This window comes from Mus musculus, chromosome X, assembly GCF_000001635.26.
Source record: "Mus musculus strain C57BL/6J chromosome X, GRCm38.p6 C57BL/6J".
NCBI classification, from domain to species: domain Eukaryota; kingdom Metazoa; phylum Chordata; class Mammalia; order Rodentia; family Muridae; genus Mus; species Mus musculus.
Window position 1 is genome coordinate 52,083,213 of NC_000086.7, and position 13,887 is coordinate 52,097,099.

The 13,887-nt window shown below is 38.7% G+C and overlaps 1 protein-coding gene across 2 annotated transcripts in view; it reads right to left on the reverse strand.

The window, feature by feature from the left end:
• The window catches only part of Gpc4 (glypican 4), a 113,917-nt gene that overhangs the window by 32,206 nt on the left and 67,824 nt on the right, over positions 1 to 13,887 (reverse strand). For both annotated transcript variants that reach the window (XM_011250978.3, NM_008150.2), the window contains exon 2: positions 8,430 to 8,588. In XM_011250978.3, coding sequence (XP_011249280.1) covers positions 8,430 to 8,588 — 159 coding nt within the window. The remainder of the gene's footprint in view (positions 1 to 8,429; positions 8,589 to 13,887) is intronic.

Sequence of the window (13,887 nt, forward strand, 5' to 3'; positions counted from 1 at the left end):
GATACCCAATACATTCCTGGTGTCTATGGTACATCTATTTGGCAACAGCACACCAGAGCTTACTCCTCTACTCAACAAGTAACCCATGGCCAACCTTCTCCCAATTCTCCTCCCTTCTACTCCTCCCACCCCCCCCCCATGAATCTACTCACAAATTCTGTGAGCTTTTAAAGGCTTATGTAGTACTTCCACGTTGTCACAAATGTTAGGATTTCCTTCTTATGGCTGACTCATATTCTGTATGTGTACATCATATTGTCTTCTTCCACTAATCAGTCAGTTGACAGACAAGTTGAATCTACACTCTGGCCACTGTTAACAGTATGGGCAGTGTGACTTTAAGAGATTGCTTTCATTTCTGTTGGTTCTCCCTTCAGCAGTGGAACTGCTAGACCACACGATAGATCTACTCTATTGCACTTTGCTGTGCCACTCTTACAATGCCTACAACAGTGGACTGGGGTCCCTTCCCCCTCACAGTATTTTATGATCAGAAAAGCAGTATTCCTTCCTGTATTCAAAAGGGGTTTTAGTTTCTTTTACTCAGTTTCATCAGTGGAGGCTTCAATGCTTTTTTTTTTTTTTTTTTTTTTTTTTTTTTTTTTTTTTTTTTTGCTTCTTCCCAAATTGTCTACAGTGAACAGTGACAACAAAGAAAAACATCATTTTAAAAAGACCAACGGGGGTCTATTTTTTTCCACTAGGAAAAGCGCTTCTTTTGCAGAACAGAATGTTTTTCACTGTAGCAATTTGAAAATTATGATAGGTATGGAGAAGGCCCCAATTACCTGTAACTCCACAACTGAAAGAAAGCTCCAGCCGCTTGCTGAGTTCCTTTTGTCTTTTCTCCCATGAAAATAAATAGTATCACATGATAGAGAGACTAGGGCCCCCACATTTCTGTCATGTAATATTATATAGTTAACACTTCCTATGTGATTAAAGGTTCTTCAGAGGCATTGTTTTTAAGGTAAACATTTAATTTTTTGAAGTATTTCTTTTGTGAGATTATAGTAAAATTATATCATTTGCCCCTTTCTTTTCCTCCCTCCAAGCCCCCCATATACCCTCCCTTGTTATCTTTCATATTCATGGACTCTTTTTTTCATTAATTGTTGTTACATGCATTTAATTTGTATATGTGGATACATATACAAGTATAATATAATATAATATATATTCCTAAATATAACCTGCTCAGTCTGTATAATATTACTTATACGTGTGTTTTCAGGGTTAATCATTTGGTATTAGATAACCAATTGGTGTGCTCTTTCTTGAGGAAGACTATTTCTCCCACATGTAACATTTTGGCTAATTTCCAATATTTTAGTATTCTAATTAATACTGTGATGTGCATCCTATTAATATCTTACACTAATCTTTATGAGCTTCTTCCATTCCTTAGAATACATAGCTAGCAGTCAATTACTAAGTCAAAGGATATGAATATATTTAAGACTTCTAACACTGTCGCTACATCAATCACCTGAAAGGTGTGCCCATGAATTACACTATATATTTGAGTCATGTTTAATTCTAAGTTCTCATTGCTCCATTAATTCTCCCAAGAGGGAGGATGATGAAGATGGGCTGGACCAATGAACAAGAATGGCCTAAATCATGACTAGTCTGGGAATTCTCTCAATTAAACAACTGGATCCTGTAATAGCTCAAATAAGCTCTTTCTTTACCTGGACAGGCAGACACATAAGAGACAGCTGGGATGAGTGACAACATTTCAAATCCCCAGGCTCAGTACACAACAAATAGTGAAGTCAAAAGCTTATGCTTATCTCCAACCAGATCAGTAACTTCTTCCTGATGCTATGTCTTCAAGAGAAGTCAAAGCTAAGTGCAGAGCCTCAACTAGCATTGTTGTGGATTCTGCGGGAACTGCACATACCCTTTCAATCCAATGAGATAACTAAAACCACAGAAAATGCTTCCATCTCAGAGAACAATTCAAAAGGCAGGGGAAAAAATGACTAATACCAAAATGTACTTATTCATTCACATCAAGTATCACACATATATTGAAAAAGTGTTAGGGGGTGGGGTCTGGAGAGATGGCATAGCGGTTAAGAGCACTGACTGCACTTCCAGAGGTCCTGAGTTCAAATCCCAACAACCACGTGGTGGCTCACAACCATCCATAATGAGACCTAATGCACCACCCCCCTCCGGGGTGCAGGTGTGCATGCAGATAGAGCACTTACATACATTAAATAAGTAGATGAATAAATAAATTTTTTAAAAGTTAGGGCATAGATGGATAAGCAGTTAAGAGCACTTGTAACTCTTGCAGAAGATCAGGGTTCAGTTCCCAGCACCCACGTGGTGGCTCACACCTTCCAGGAGATGACTTCTGATGACTTCTTCTTACCTCCATGGATATCAGACATGCACTTGATACAAATCATTTGAATGCACACTCTCATACAAACACATAAAATAAAAATTAACAGCAGGGCGTGGTGGTGCACACCTTTAATCCCAGCACTCGGGAGGCAGAGGCAGGCGGATTTCTGAGTTCGAGGCCAGCCTGGTCTACAGAGTGAGTTCCAGGACAACAAGGGCTATACAGAGAAACCCTGTCTCGAAAATAAATAAATAAATAAATAAATAAATAAATATTAACAAGTAAATCCGTTTAAAGTGTTTAGCAAAACTACACAGGTCCGTGTCACATGGATGGAAAAGAAAATGAGAAAAATAGCAGTGCATTCCAAAGAAATCAAAGGCAGTTAGTGTGATCTAGGACAATGCATTTTTAAATAGGCCAGATGGCTTCATGTCTTTCTTTGTACTTTGTGGCTACTCTGCCTGTGAATTGTTGCCCAACACACTGTAATGAGGTTTCAAACAGCAATACTTGTTTTAAAGTCTTAAGGATTGAAATCTGAAGTGAAGATTAAAAACCAATCTAGGGGGTCGGGAAATGGCTCAGCTATTAAGCATACACACTGCTCTTGCAGAGGATCCGAGTTCAATGGCCAGCATTCACACGAAGTGTCTCCCAGCAGCCTATAATTCTACCTCCAGGGCATCTGAAGCTCTTGTCTGGCCTCCTTGGGCACCTGCACCCCTACACATATACTCACACAAAAACACATACATATAATAATTAATAAAAATAATTAAAAATAAGCTGGGCAGTGGTGGCGCACGCCTTTAATCCCTGCACTTGGGAGGCAGAGGCAGGTGGATTTCTGAGTTCAAGGCCAGCCTTATCTACACAGTGAGTTCCAGAATAGCCAGGGCTCTACAGAGAAACCCTGTCTCAAAAAACCAAAATAATAATAATAATAATATCTTTAAAAACTCAAGCAGTGGTCATGGACTCCTTTCATCACAGGTGGGCCCTGTGACTTCAAGACCACCCTGATCTATACAGTGAACCTTTCTCCAAAAACAAAAGCAAACAAAATTAACCATCTGTGTTTGTGTTACTATATGTATTTCTATAATATTCAAAATGAGTCAGGGTTTTTTTCCAAACCTAAAACAAGATCTTTATTAATTATGTGTAAGCAACAAACTCTTCACCCTAATAACAAATTCATGAAGTTAAAATATAGTTAAGATCAGGGCTAGGAAAATTCTAGAAATTTCAACTTCGCTAATGGCCATGAAGCTCACCTAAATGTATCTGTCACTGAAGGTGAATAGACAGCTCGCTTTCATTGAGGTCATTACTTTCAGAGGCCTATGACTTCAAATGCCTTCAGCCCCGAGTCTCCACACTGGTTTTTCTTATTGGCTTAATGAAATAATGACTGGTATGAATGAACTACAGTGATTAAAACACAGCTTTAGCTAAGTCTGGAGTGTTTCGTGTCATGCCTGTGCGAGATAAGCACAATGAGAGTGGCGGGGGCCACTCTAGCTTACACAGTGCAGGCCGAGAGATGGGATGGACAATTATGTCTTTTATGTGCATTTTAAGCTAATTTAGAAATTTTCTACTATTATTCAAGTTAACAAGCTGTGGGCTCACGGGAGAGTTTCCAAAGAAAGACCTGGGGAAAGTAGTTGAGGGTTATGAAAAAGAGGGTACCATACAGATGGCTAATTAACATCTTATAGGACCTTTCACTAAAGCAGCTGGTCTAGTCCCATATTTAAAAGATTCACAGAATTTTTAGAATTTGAAAGGGTTTTGAGGGAGCATCTTGCTCAACCCCCTCATTTTATGGATGGGAAAACTGAGACCCAGTTAATTGCCCCAGGTCACAAAGGGTCCTGCTGCAGAATTCAGGCTGACAATTCGTTGTGTTCTGCCTCCCAATCAAAGTAGCTTAATTTCCTCCTAAAATGACAAGAGTTTTCCCAATAGATGAGTATCAGGTGACATCTTTAGATCCTTACGATTTAATGTGCAAAATATCTAGCAAATAGTTTAATTCAGGGAGTTGTTTAGCAGTTGTGTTTCTTTGTGGTTATTATATCATTTTATTATGTAATCCAGAAACGTATTTAACACAGCAGCTTTGATCACCTTAATAACCCATGTTTCTTTTAAAAACAATGAGTCTCACAAAACGGCCGACCTTTGGGGATGGGTCTTTATGTTGTAGTCCCCAAACATGGATTATGCTCCAGTTCTATTTCCATTCCCCTTGCCAAGTAATTCTCCCAATACCCACTTCACTGGCTGATTAGCATATTCATGAGACAACTGCTTCAGCTAATTAGCAGTTTTATTACCAAAAAATTCCCACGACTGGCCAAGAGGGGGAGCAGCTACCCCTGTCACTCTAACGCTCTAACTCAAGGACCATTTTAAGATAAAGAGTTGACAAAAAAGCCTGTAGGACAGAAAACTACAGAAGCCAGTCCTCACGCCCAGAGGCACATACTGAAAGCATAAGCGGCCCAGTGACACAGGCTCAGTAGTTATGAGCTGAGTCTGATCCTGAAAACCTACAATATAAACAGACAACTGACTCCTGAAAGTCGATGCCTGACATCAACACACCCTGTGCAATGAACACACCATGTGAACACACACAAAAGAATACTTATTATTGTTATTATTAATAAAAGTTTAATATTTTAAAATAAACCCAAGAAACTGGTTGAAAGTACTACATGGAGGTATTGCCAAATGAGGTGTTTTCTTGAATTTACCTAGCTCTGAAAACATACAGGCACTGCTTTGAATGTACAAATCCACTTATAAACTTTGTATTTACTTGAGACACACAAAACAGCAGAAAATGGAAAGTATGGAAGCAAAAAAATAAAGAAAAAATAAATAAAAACCACCAAACAAACAAAACTCAACCAGCCTCCCCCCAAATCCTTAGAGACAAAGAAATAGGCAAAAGGATTTGTCATTCACATTTGCTAAGTCCATTATTGCCAGAGCAGGTACTACAGCACTCACTTGCAATGGAGTCAGAATGAACAAAACCTGAGGCAACTAAGGCCATTTCTAACCTCGTGCACACTCATACATTTTGAGAACACAGAAAGTTGCCAGGGCTCAAAATCATCTCTGTGAGTCTGCATTTTAGGCTTGGACACAGCCAGATGTTCTTTGGAAGTTAATGGACCTATTGCTATGCTTTGTTTGGTTTTGTCTGGTTGTTTTTGCTATTTGCCTTCCATCATTTTGCTATTTCCTCACTATATATCTCCAGGTGGGTGTTGTGAGTAACTTTGCTATCCTTCTTTGTTCCCCAGCCACCATCTTGTTTCTTTGTCCAGTTGCTGCTTCTCCATTTACATCAAAGACAGGTTTCTCTTCTTTTTAAATCAGAGTTTGGACAATTCTTTGATCCCACCTTTGGACTTCTGAGAATTGAAATAACCCTAAAGAGCTTTACTCAACATCCTGGATCTTTTAAAAATATATCCATCAGCCAAACAACTGATGCATCACCCACTAAAGGATTGCTAAGTACCAGACAGCTGATGTTTTATTACAGAAAATTGTATCAGAAAACTTAAAATGTGTACAGTATTCCAGCTCTGTTCTGATCTCCAGACCAAACAGATTTCAGCGGCTTACAACAAATTTTAATTGGTACTCATTAACTTTATTGTCTTTGCCACGTTTTAAATTAGAGCCAGAAGACATACGCATGAGCTTTTATAATAATTTTTGAGTATGCTTTGGAACTGATAAAGGTACCATTTTAATGTATTTATTAAATGAGAACAATTGTTTCTATATTTAAAAAAAACAAGCATATGTTAACACTTACTGGTAATAGCTCTCTATATAGCTTTCTTTAAAAGAAAGCTTGCACATTGTAATCATGCTACGTAGTATACTGCTACAAATTCATGGGGAGGGAAGGGGAAAACAGCTAAACTAGCAGACCTATAGGCAGTAACATTGGGCTCTACTCCAGAGAAAGATATGTGTACCAAGTCTATACCCAGAGTTGGGTATGTGTTATATTCTACAACTTTCTCTTTGAGAAGCCCACACCTATGCTCTTGGATGAGTCTTCCTTTCTGCTGAGCACCTTTCTCTTTCTCTCCACCCTCAAGCTGAAGCCTATATGAAATGCTTTATATTAACCCTCAGATGTCTTCCCTTTAAAAATGAAATGAGAAACGAGGTAACTTAGAGAAGATGGGCTTGTGTCTTGGAAACAAGTTGAACTTCACAGCATCATGCTGTCAACAAGAGCCAGATTACAGTTTCCTTTCTAATATGGGTATGAAAGTCCCATGTGGTTATTTTTAAAGCACTCACCTCTCAAATATGCCAGAGTCAAGAGACATTCACTGTTTCTGGGCATGGTAGTGCACACCTATTCCTCATTTTCTCATAGCCCAATGGCTTCCAACAGACCAGTGGACCTAGTGAAAGGTATATAGCACTGGGGAAGCTAAAGCAAAATCGCAAATCACAGGTCTCCCTCTCAAAAATAGAAAAATTAGATGAACTCAGAATGGACAGGGAATGAGAGTATGAATGAATCATTGTTTTCAATAATAAAAGTAACAGTGACCTAGACACAGGTGGGATCTAGCATTGTACCTGCCAATAATTTCTATCTTCTCAATTATTAGCACAAAGTATTTAACAGAAAGAGCTACACATGCCAGGGTCAGGTTAATCAAGAGGATATAAAAATACATATATTTATTCTCGCTCATCCAGGTAAAGGAGACAGAACTAAGACCACAAAGACTAGAGGTGTAGGTCAGTAGTTGAGGCCATGTGTAGCCTGTGTGATATCCTGGGTTCCTTTCCCAGTCTCAGCATGCAAAAATAAGACCAAGTACATATTGCACACAGTGTACTTGAAACAATGAGTAGAATCAGTTGCATATACTATAATATCCAGGCAGTATTTGAGTTCAACTACATTACAAATTAAATGTGTTATAGTTCTTGCCTGGACAGCTTGCTTAATACTTACTAAACTGGTTACAAAAAATAAAAATTTCAAATAATAACTCTCAAAATAAATGCCTGAAATATAACCTGTTCTACAGCTGGGGAGTGTCTTATCAGCTATATCAAATCTAATTTAGTCTAACTTCTCACCATGGTAACAGCCCTTTGCAGGGAAACTCAAAGACATTTCACATCTAGAAAATTTGCTGTGTACTACTTCACCACGCAGAATGTCAAGAAAAGCCTGCTTCAAAGGTACTATGTAATTAGAATGGCCTTTAAAACAGGCACAAAGCAAATTGCTCTGATTAAAATCAAGTCTACTTCACAACGATCATGAGTGAGTAACATCACAGAAAGGAATCCTGGGGTGTTTGAGACCACATAGTATATAGTTTTGCATCTGTTATCTGTAGTGTGGACTCAGGTAGGGCTTGAAGTGCCTCTCATCTGCTGACTTCCTCTCTATTAAATGAAGTATACATGTGAGAGGGTTTAGAGTTCGGCTGTAGTTTTCCAGGGAAAGACTACACCAAACCTCAGCTAATAATGATCCTGGAGAGGGAAACAGGCTTAGTGAAGACCACAGACTCATAGCCATTTCCAGGTTACAGGCTGCACAGATGCTCAAGAGCTGAGCATCTTGGTTAGTTAGATTCTAAGAATTCTAGCTGACAATCCATTTTGAAATTTAAAATCAAGTCCAGCATCTATAGAATCTCTCTATTGGGTGAGAGAGTTAAAGAGTTTTGAGATGCCTGCTTCTTATTAGGAAGTCTTTACTTGCGTCAAGAACACTATGGAGCATTCACCCAAAGAAAGAAAAGGAAAAGCATTTAAATTAACCCCATCTATTTTTAACTCTCTTTGTCCGTATTTCCATAATGCCTAGGATACAGATGCCTGTGTAAAACTGCTTAGCTAACTTGCCCCTAGAAGCCTACTTCAACCACAGCACCACATCTGGTAAGAAAACTGAAGTTCTCAGGGAACCGAAGATAACTGAGAACTGACCATACAAAAACATAACTGTCAGCTCTTCCATGTAACTTAGATCACATACCATCAAACTTCTTGTAACGGGATGCAAAGATGGCTTGCAAATGGTTGCACTGTTCGCTGACCACGGTTTTGAAATCATCTTTACTTTGCAGGCTGTACTTCTCTTCCATCTCTTGAGAACAGCATGTATAATCCTGGGGACAGATCTTCAAATGGTCACCTGGAAGGTAAAAAGACAATCTATGTCACCAATATCCATCAGGTTCAAGAGAGAAGAGCTTGATTGCCGATGCATATTCTACTTCATTTAAGCCACTTGAAGCTCAAGCGTTGCATAAGGTTACATGGCACAAGGGAAAGATCTCATGGGTTGATGGTTTTATTTTGTCTAATTTTTTTAACTAAAACTTTATTGTTAAAATAAGCTTACAAATAAATAAACGACACACAAAATTAGCCAAACCTAACCTCTATACAACCTAATGAACTTATATATTTAGAATTGGCATTAAAATGGAAGTTGTGATGCATTGTATTAAAATTTTCACCTGCAGTATCAAATATATTTAGTATACTTATCAACTAAATTAAAATAAAATAACTAATAAAGTCACCTCCCCCCCAAAAAATCCAGAAGAGCTTTGTAATCTGGAAGATGACTTAGCCACAGGAAAGTTGGTATGAGGCAAGAAGAACAGCATCATTTGGTAGCAACACAAACCTCTTTAATGAATTCCTTAGGATTCTTTGTGATACACCATGTATGTAAGTCATGCAAACAAGATATGTCTTTAAGGATGTTTAAGGGAGTTTATACTTCAAGAAGAAGAGAAGAATTTATAATATTTGTGATAACAATCATCAATTAAGTAAATATCTAAGTCTCTGTTGTAGTGTAAGAAAGTAACATAAATTTATACACATGAGCTCTACTGACGGAAAGCAAAGAATTTTAAAATTCAAATTTGAAATGAAAGTGGTTTAAGTTTAAGGGGTTGTCAGCACAGAGGCAAACTACTCATACTGGAAAATCAGAATCTATGCTAATTCTTGAAGAAGTGATCACAGGCCATTCTCTATGTCCAAGATTCCTTTGTCTTGCCACTTTCTAGGCAGGCTATTGGACTCTAACCACCTACTGTGTGTGTTGTCACATATTCCTTAGATTCTCAAAGTCCAATGGTTTCCAATAAATGTGGTCTTTATGTAGTGATATAACCCAGAGTTAAGAAAAGTGTCAGATGGCTCATTCCCTAGCAGCCTAGCCTATAAAGTATCAATGTTCTTAGAACTACACTCTGTCCATAATTTAGAGGTAAGGGTTTGAATAGGTTCTTCTATGCCTTCTCCTCTTTGTTTTCCTTAGCCACCAAATGAAAACTATGCTTTGAAGAAACCAAAGCTTCATCCCTCACAATGACCAAACAGGTACAGTGAAGCTCAAATTTAAGCTACATCAGGTACTATGACTTGAGTCATTTCAATATTTACAGATTTGTTAAAACTGTAGAAACCCTCACTATGACTTGTTCCGATGCTCTGCTGTCGCTGTCCACTTCCGGAAAACAAAGAAGGATCTGAAAAGAATCAAGATCTCAGGAATGTGGGTCTGAGCCTGAAGCGCCCCAACTACTGGAGGGGGTGAAGATAACAGGGGGAGAGTTCATCTCAAAATGAAATCTCAGGTATGTGTCCCCTGAAGACATGGGAACTTCACAATGGTGTGTTGAAGAAGCTAAGGGCCACGGAATGACAAACGTATCTTTCTATTGCTTGGCTTTGTGTACTTTGATGAAACAAGTCTTTTCCTAACACAGACACAAAAGGAGTGTTGGGGTTGGGCAGGGGATCTGAATATAAAATAGTGTTGGCTGATCAGCTGATTAACACTAGACTATTAATGCATAGATACAAATAATTACATACTTAGGATGGATACATACACACATACATAGACTGAGATAGATGCAGAAATGGAAAAATAGAGAAATAGAGCTATTCCTGGTCATTATTTGCAGTTAAAAGTTATGGAGACTGTTACTACTTAAAGGACAAGCTTCAAATCTCCATCTAGAAACTATTGTTTCTTTAGTGATTTCTAAAAGCCTTGGATAATAGATAACTTTACTGAGTGGAAAAAACGATTTAAAGATTGTGAAGCAGAGTTTAGAGCTGAGGTTATAGAATATCTCAGATCTCATTAGTAAAAGCAAAGCAATGGTTATGGTTGCGAAGGTTCAGTTTAATGCAACCCCTTCCTTAAAACCAACCCCCCCCCCATTACAGGTTGCTGGTATCAGAACACATAATTAACAGAGATAGCCTGCTGTCTGCTGCTCTTAAGCTTGAAAGTTCCTCTACTAGTCTAAACACATAAAACAGTATAAAGGCCCACAAGTATGTAGTACTATACTTTTATTATTCCAGTACTCAGAAGGCAGAAGCAGACAGATCTCTGCTCAAAGCCAGCCTGGTCTATTCTCAAGCCCTTACAAATATTCCATTGGGCATGTATAAAATTTTCAAGGCAAAAATAAATTATCAGGAGTCTGGAAAAATAGCCATATCTATCCAATCCATTTTTTAAGACAGGGTAATCACGTGGCTCTGGATGAACTGGAAATCATCATGCTAGCCTCAAACTCATCTGCCTATCTTTGCATCCAAAATGTTGGGATTGAAGACACCGTCATGTCCAATTGTCTATCCAATCTTAGCAGGTTCACACAAGTAAAATGGATAATCTATTGAATTACTGAGTGCTATGAAAACTTACCAAAGCAAAAGACCCCTTTCTTCAGCAATTGACATGTGTGTGGGAGTTCCCCCTCCTCTCTCTCTCACACACACACAAACACGTGCATCTTGAAGGCAGAGCATAGTGAGAAATTGGGAAGGAACCTTCTTCTCCAATGAAAACACTAGACATTGGGAAATTCAAACTTGCCTACAGGAGTTTTTTTACACTGAGGACAGAACACACCCTTCCAGCTTTACCAGTAGCCTTGCTGAATGTTTACAAAGAGAAGTATAAAACCCCACACACTCCACCCTCCTCACATCCACCAAGACCTTCAACAGGACCTTATGAGGGCCTGCTTATACTTGAACAGTGGAGAACACATTAGTTTGGGCAATGCCTAATAAAGTCAATTCGTGTACCTTCATGTTCGATCTTTCCAGGAAGACTCAGCTAACTAGTAAGAAAGGCTTGCACCTTGTGTAAAGAAGAGCAACAAGGTAGAATCATGGACATGTTCATTGCCAATGTCATCTTCCTCTGAGAGATCTCATTCTTAGAATACTAACTCTTTGGGGTATATAGCCTTCTGCACAACACTCTGTCTCCATTTATAAAAAGCACTCCTTGAAAATTTAAGTTAACATTTTGGCCAAAAGCTCTAAGAAATGTATAATCTAAAACATACTTGTAAATTAAACCCTAAGACATACTGAGACTACTGAGGATTAAGGGACAGAGCAGTTAATGCTGCTGAGAAGAACAAGGTGGAAAAGGGCCACAGCACAGTCTTGTGCATTTGAATTATAGATGCGTTCCAATAGGAATCTTGGAGAACTCACTAGAGCAATAAGGCTCTTTTAAAAAAGAAGTTTTACCCTTATTTATTTAGTGTCTTGGGCCATGTGTGTGTGTGTGTGTGTGTGTGTGTGTGTGTGTGTGTGTGTGTGTGTGTGTGTTGGTATTATCTTTAGTCACTGAGCCATCTTTCAGATGCTTGCTTATGTGTCTTATAAAACTGAGTACTTTTAAACTTTTTTCAATGTATCTTAAGTGGTTTGTCTGCATATGGGCCTGTGTACCATGTATGTGCCAGGTGCCTGCAGAAGGCCCCTCCAAAAGTATTAGATACCCTAGAACTGAAGTTACAGATATTTGTGAGCCTCTGTGTGGGTACTTGGAATTGAACCATGGGTCCTCTAGAACAGCATCATCCTTGGTGCCATAATGAATTAGAGAGCAGCTTGGACTGTGTGAGACCCATCTCAACTCCCCTTTCTCAATGTAGCAACAAAATAGATATCTGCATTTCCTTTATGAATAACTCTCTTCATAACTCTGAAGCAATCAGTTTTTTTGAGAATGGCCAAAGGCAAACTCATTGCCTGACACAAGTTTGTCCTTCTCATTATGTGCCCCCCCCCACTGTATTCTTTCCCCTTATCAGGCATTGTTTGATCTCCTCAACTTGAGTATTTCATGGTCAGGGATGTGGCTCACTGTTAGAATGTTTACCTAGCATGTGTAAGGCTCTGGGATCAATCCCCATCACCAAAGAGATGAAAACGTAAAACAAAACAAAACAAAACAGAAAAAAAAAAACTCTGACTAATTACACTTTAATCAGCAAAATGCCTTATCTGGAAGGCAGAGCACATATGAATGGTTTTCTGCTCACATGTTGCTGTGTTCAGTGAGAAATGCCTTTTCTTCCTGAAGACCTCCCTTTAAAACCTGATCATCTTATACATTTCTCATTTAAATAAGATGTTATAACTCCTTTAGGCTACAAGAGCACAGCCACAAATGAGCTGATTTGGGAAAGAGTCAGTGGGAGACAGCACTCAATGCAAGCAATGTATACTAGGGTCTCATGCAATTCTCATTACACCTTACGTAAAGAATCATCACTGGGATGGAAAGATGGCTGAGTGGTTAAGAGCACTGACTGTTCTTGCAGAGGGCCAAGGTTCAGTTCCCAGCATCCACATGGTGGCTCACACCTACCTCTAACTCCAGTTCCAAGATATCTAATACCTTCTTCTGACCTCTGTGGGTACAAGGTATGCATGTGGCACACATTCATATGTGCAGGCCAAAAACATATATATATATGTGTGTGTGTGTGTGTGTGTGTGTGTGTGTGTGTGTGTGTATGGAAATAAATCTAATATTTTTTTAAAAGAATCATTACTGGATACATATTCCCAAAACTATACTCAGCATTGTTCATCACCACCACCACCAAAACCAAAAAACAACAACAACAAAAAAGATGGACAGGCTTCTGGATTCAAGTAGTTTCCAGACAAATAGGAGCTAGGATCTCCAACTGTCATTTGTCCCACATGCTACCATTTCCCCAACTCGATCTCCTCCTTCCACAATCCGGAATGCACATCCATATGTACATACATTGCTTTAATATGTTCTGTCTGCTTTTCACCGTGCCTTCACTCTGCCTATTGTTCTTTTTACCACACCCCACTTATTTAGCTGCATGTATTACAGAAAGGCTGATTTTTTTCTTTGTAGTACTTGTTCAGAGTTCCTTGTTCTCATTTAAAAAGCAGGTGAGCTGAATACTTTCTTGATTTTCTAAGGAAGCAACTAAATGAAGTTGCTCTTTGTACATGGCCCTTGATTTTTTTTTCCTACTGTGGCCCAGCCCTGTCCTAGGAGGCTTGAATTGAGATTCAATGAACCATGCTTTTAAAGCTGAACTCTACAGCATTAAAAAAAATCACTCGAAAGAGCCAAACTTTTTTATCATACCAGC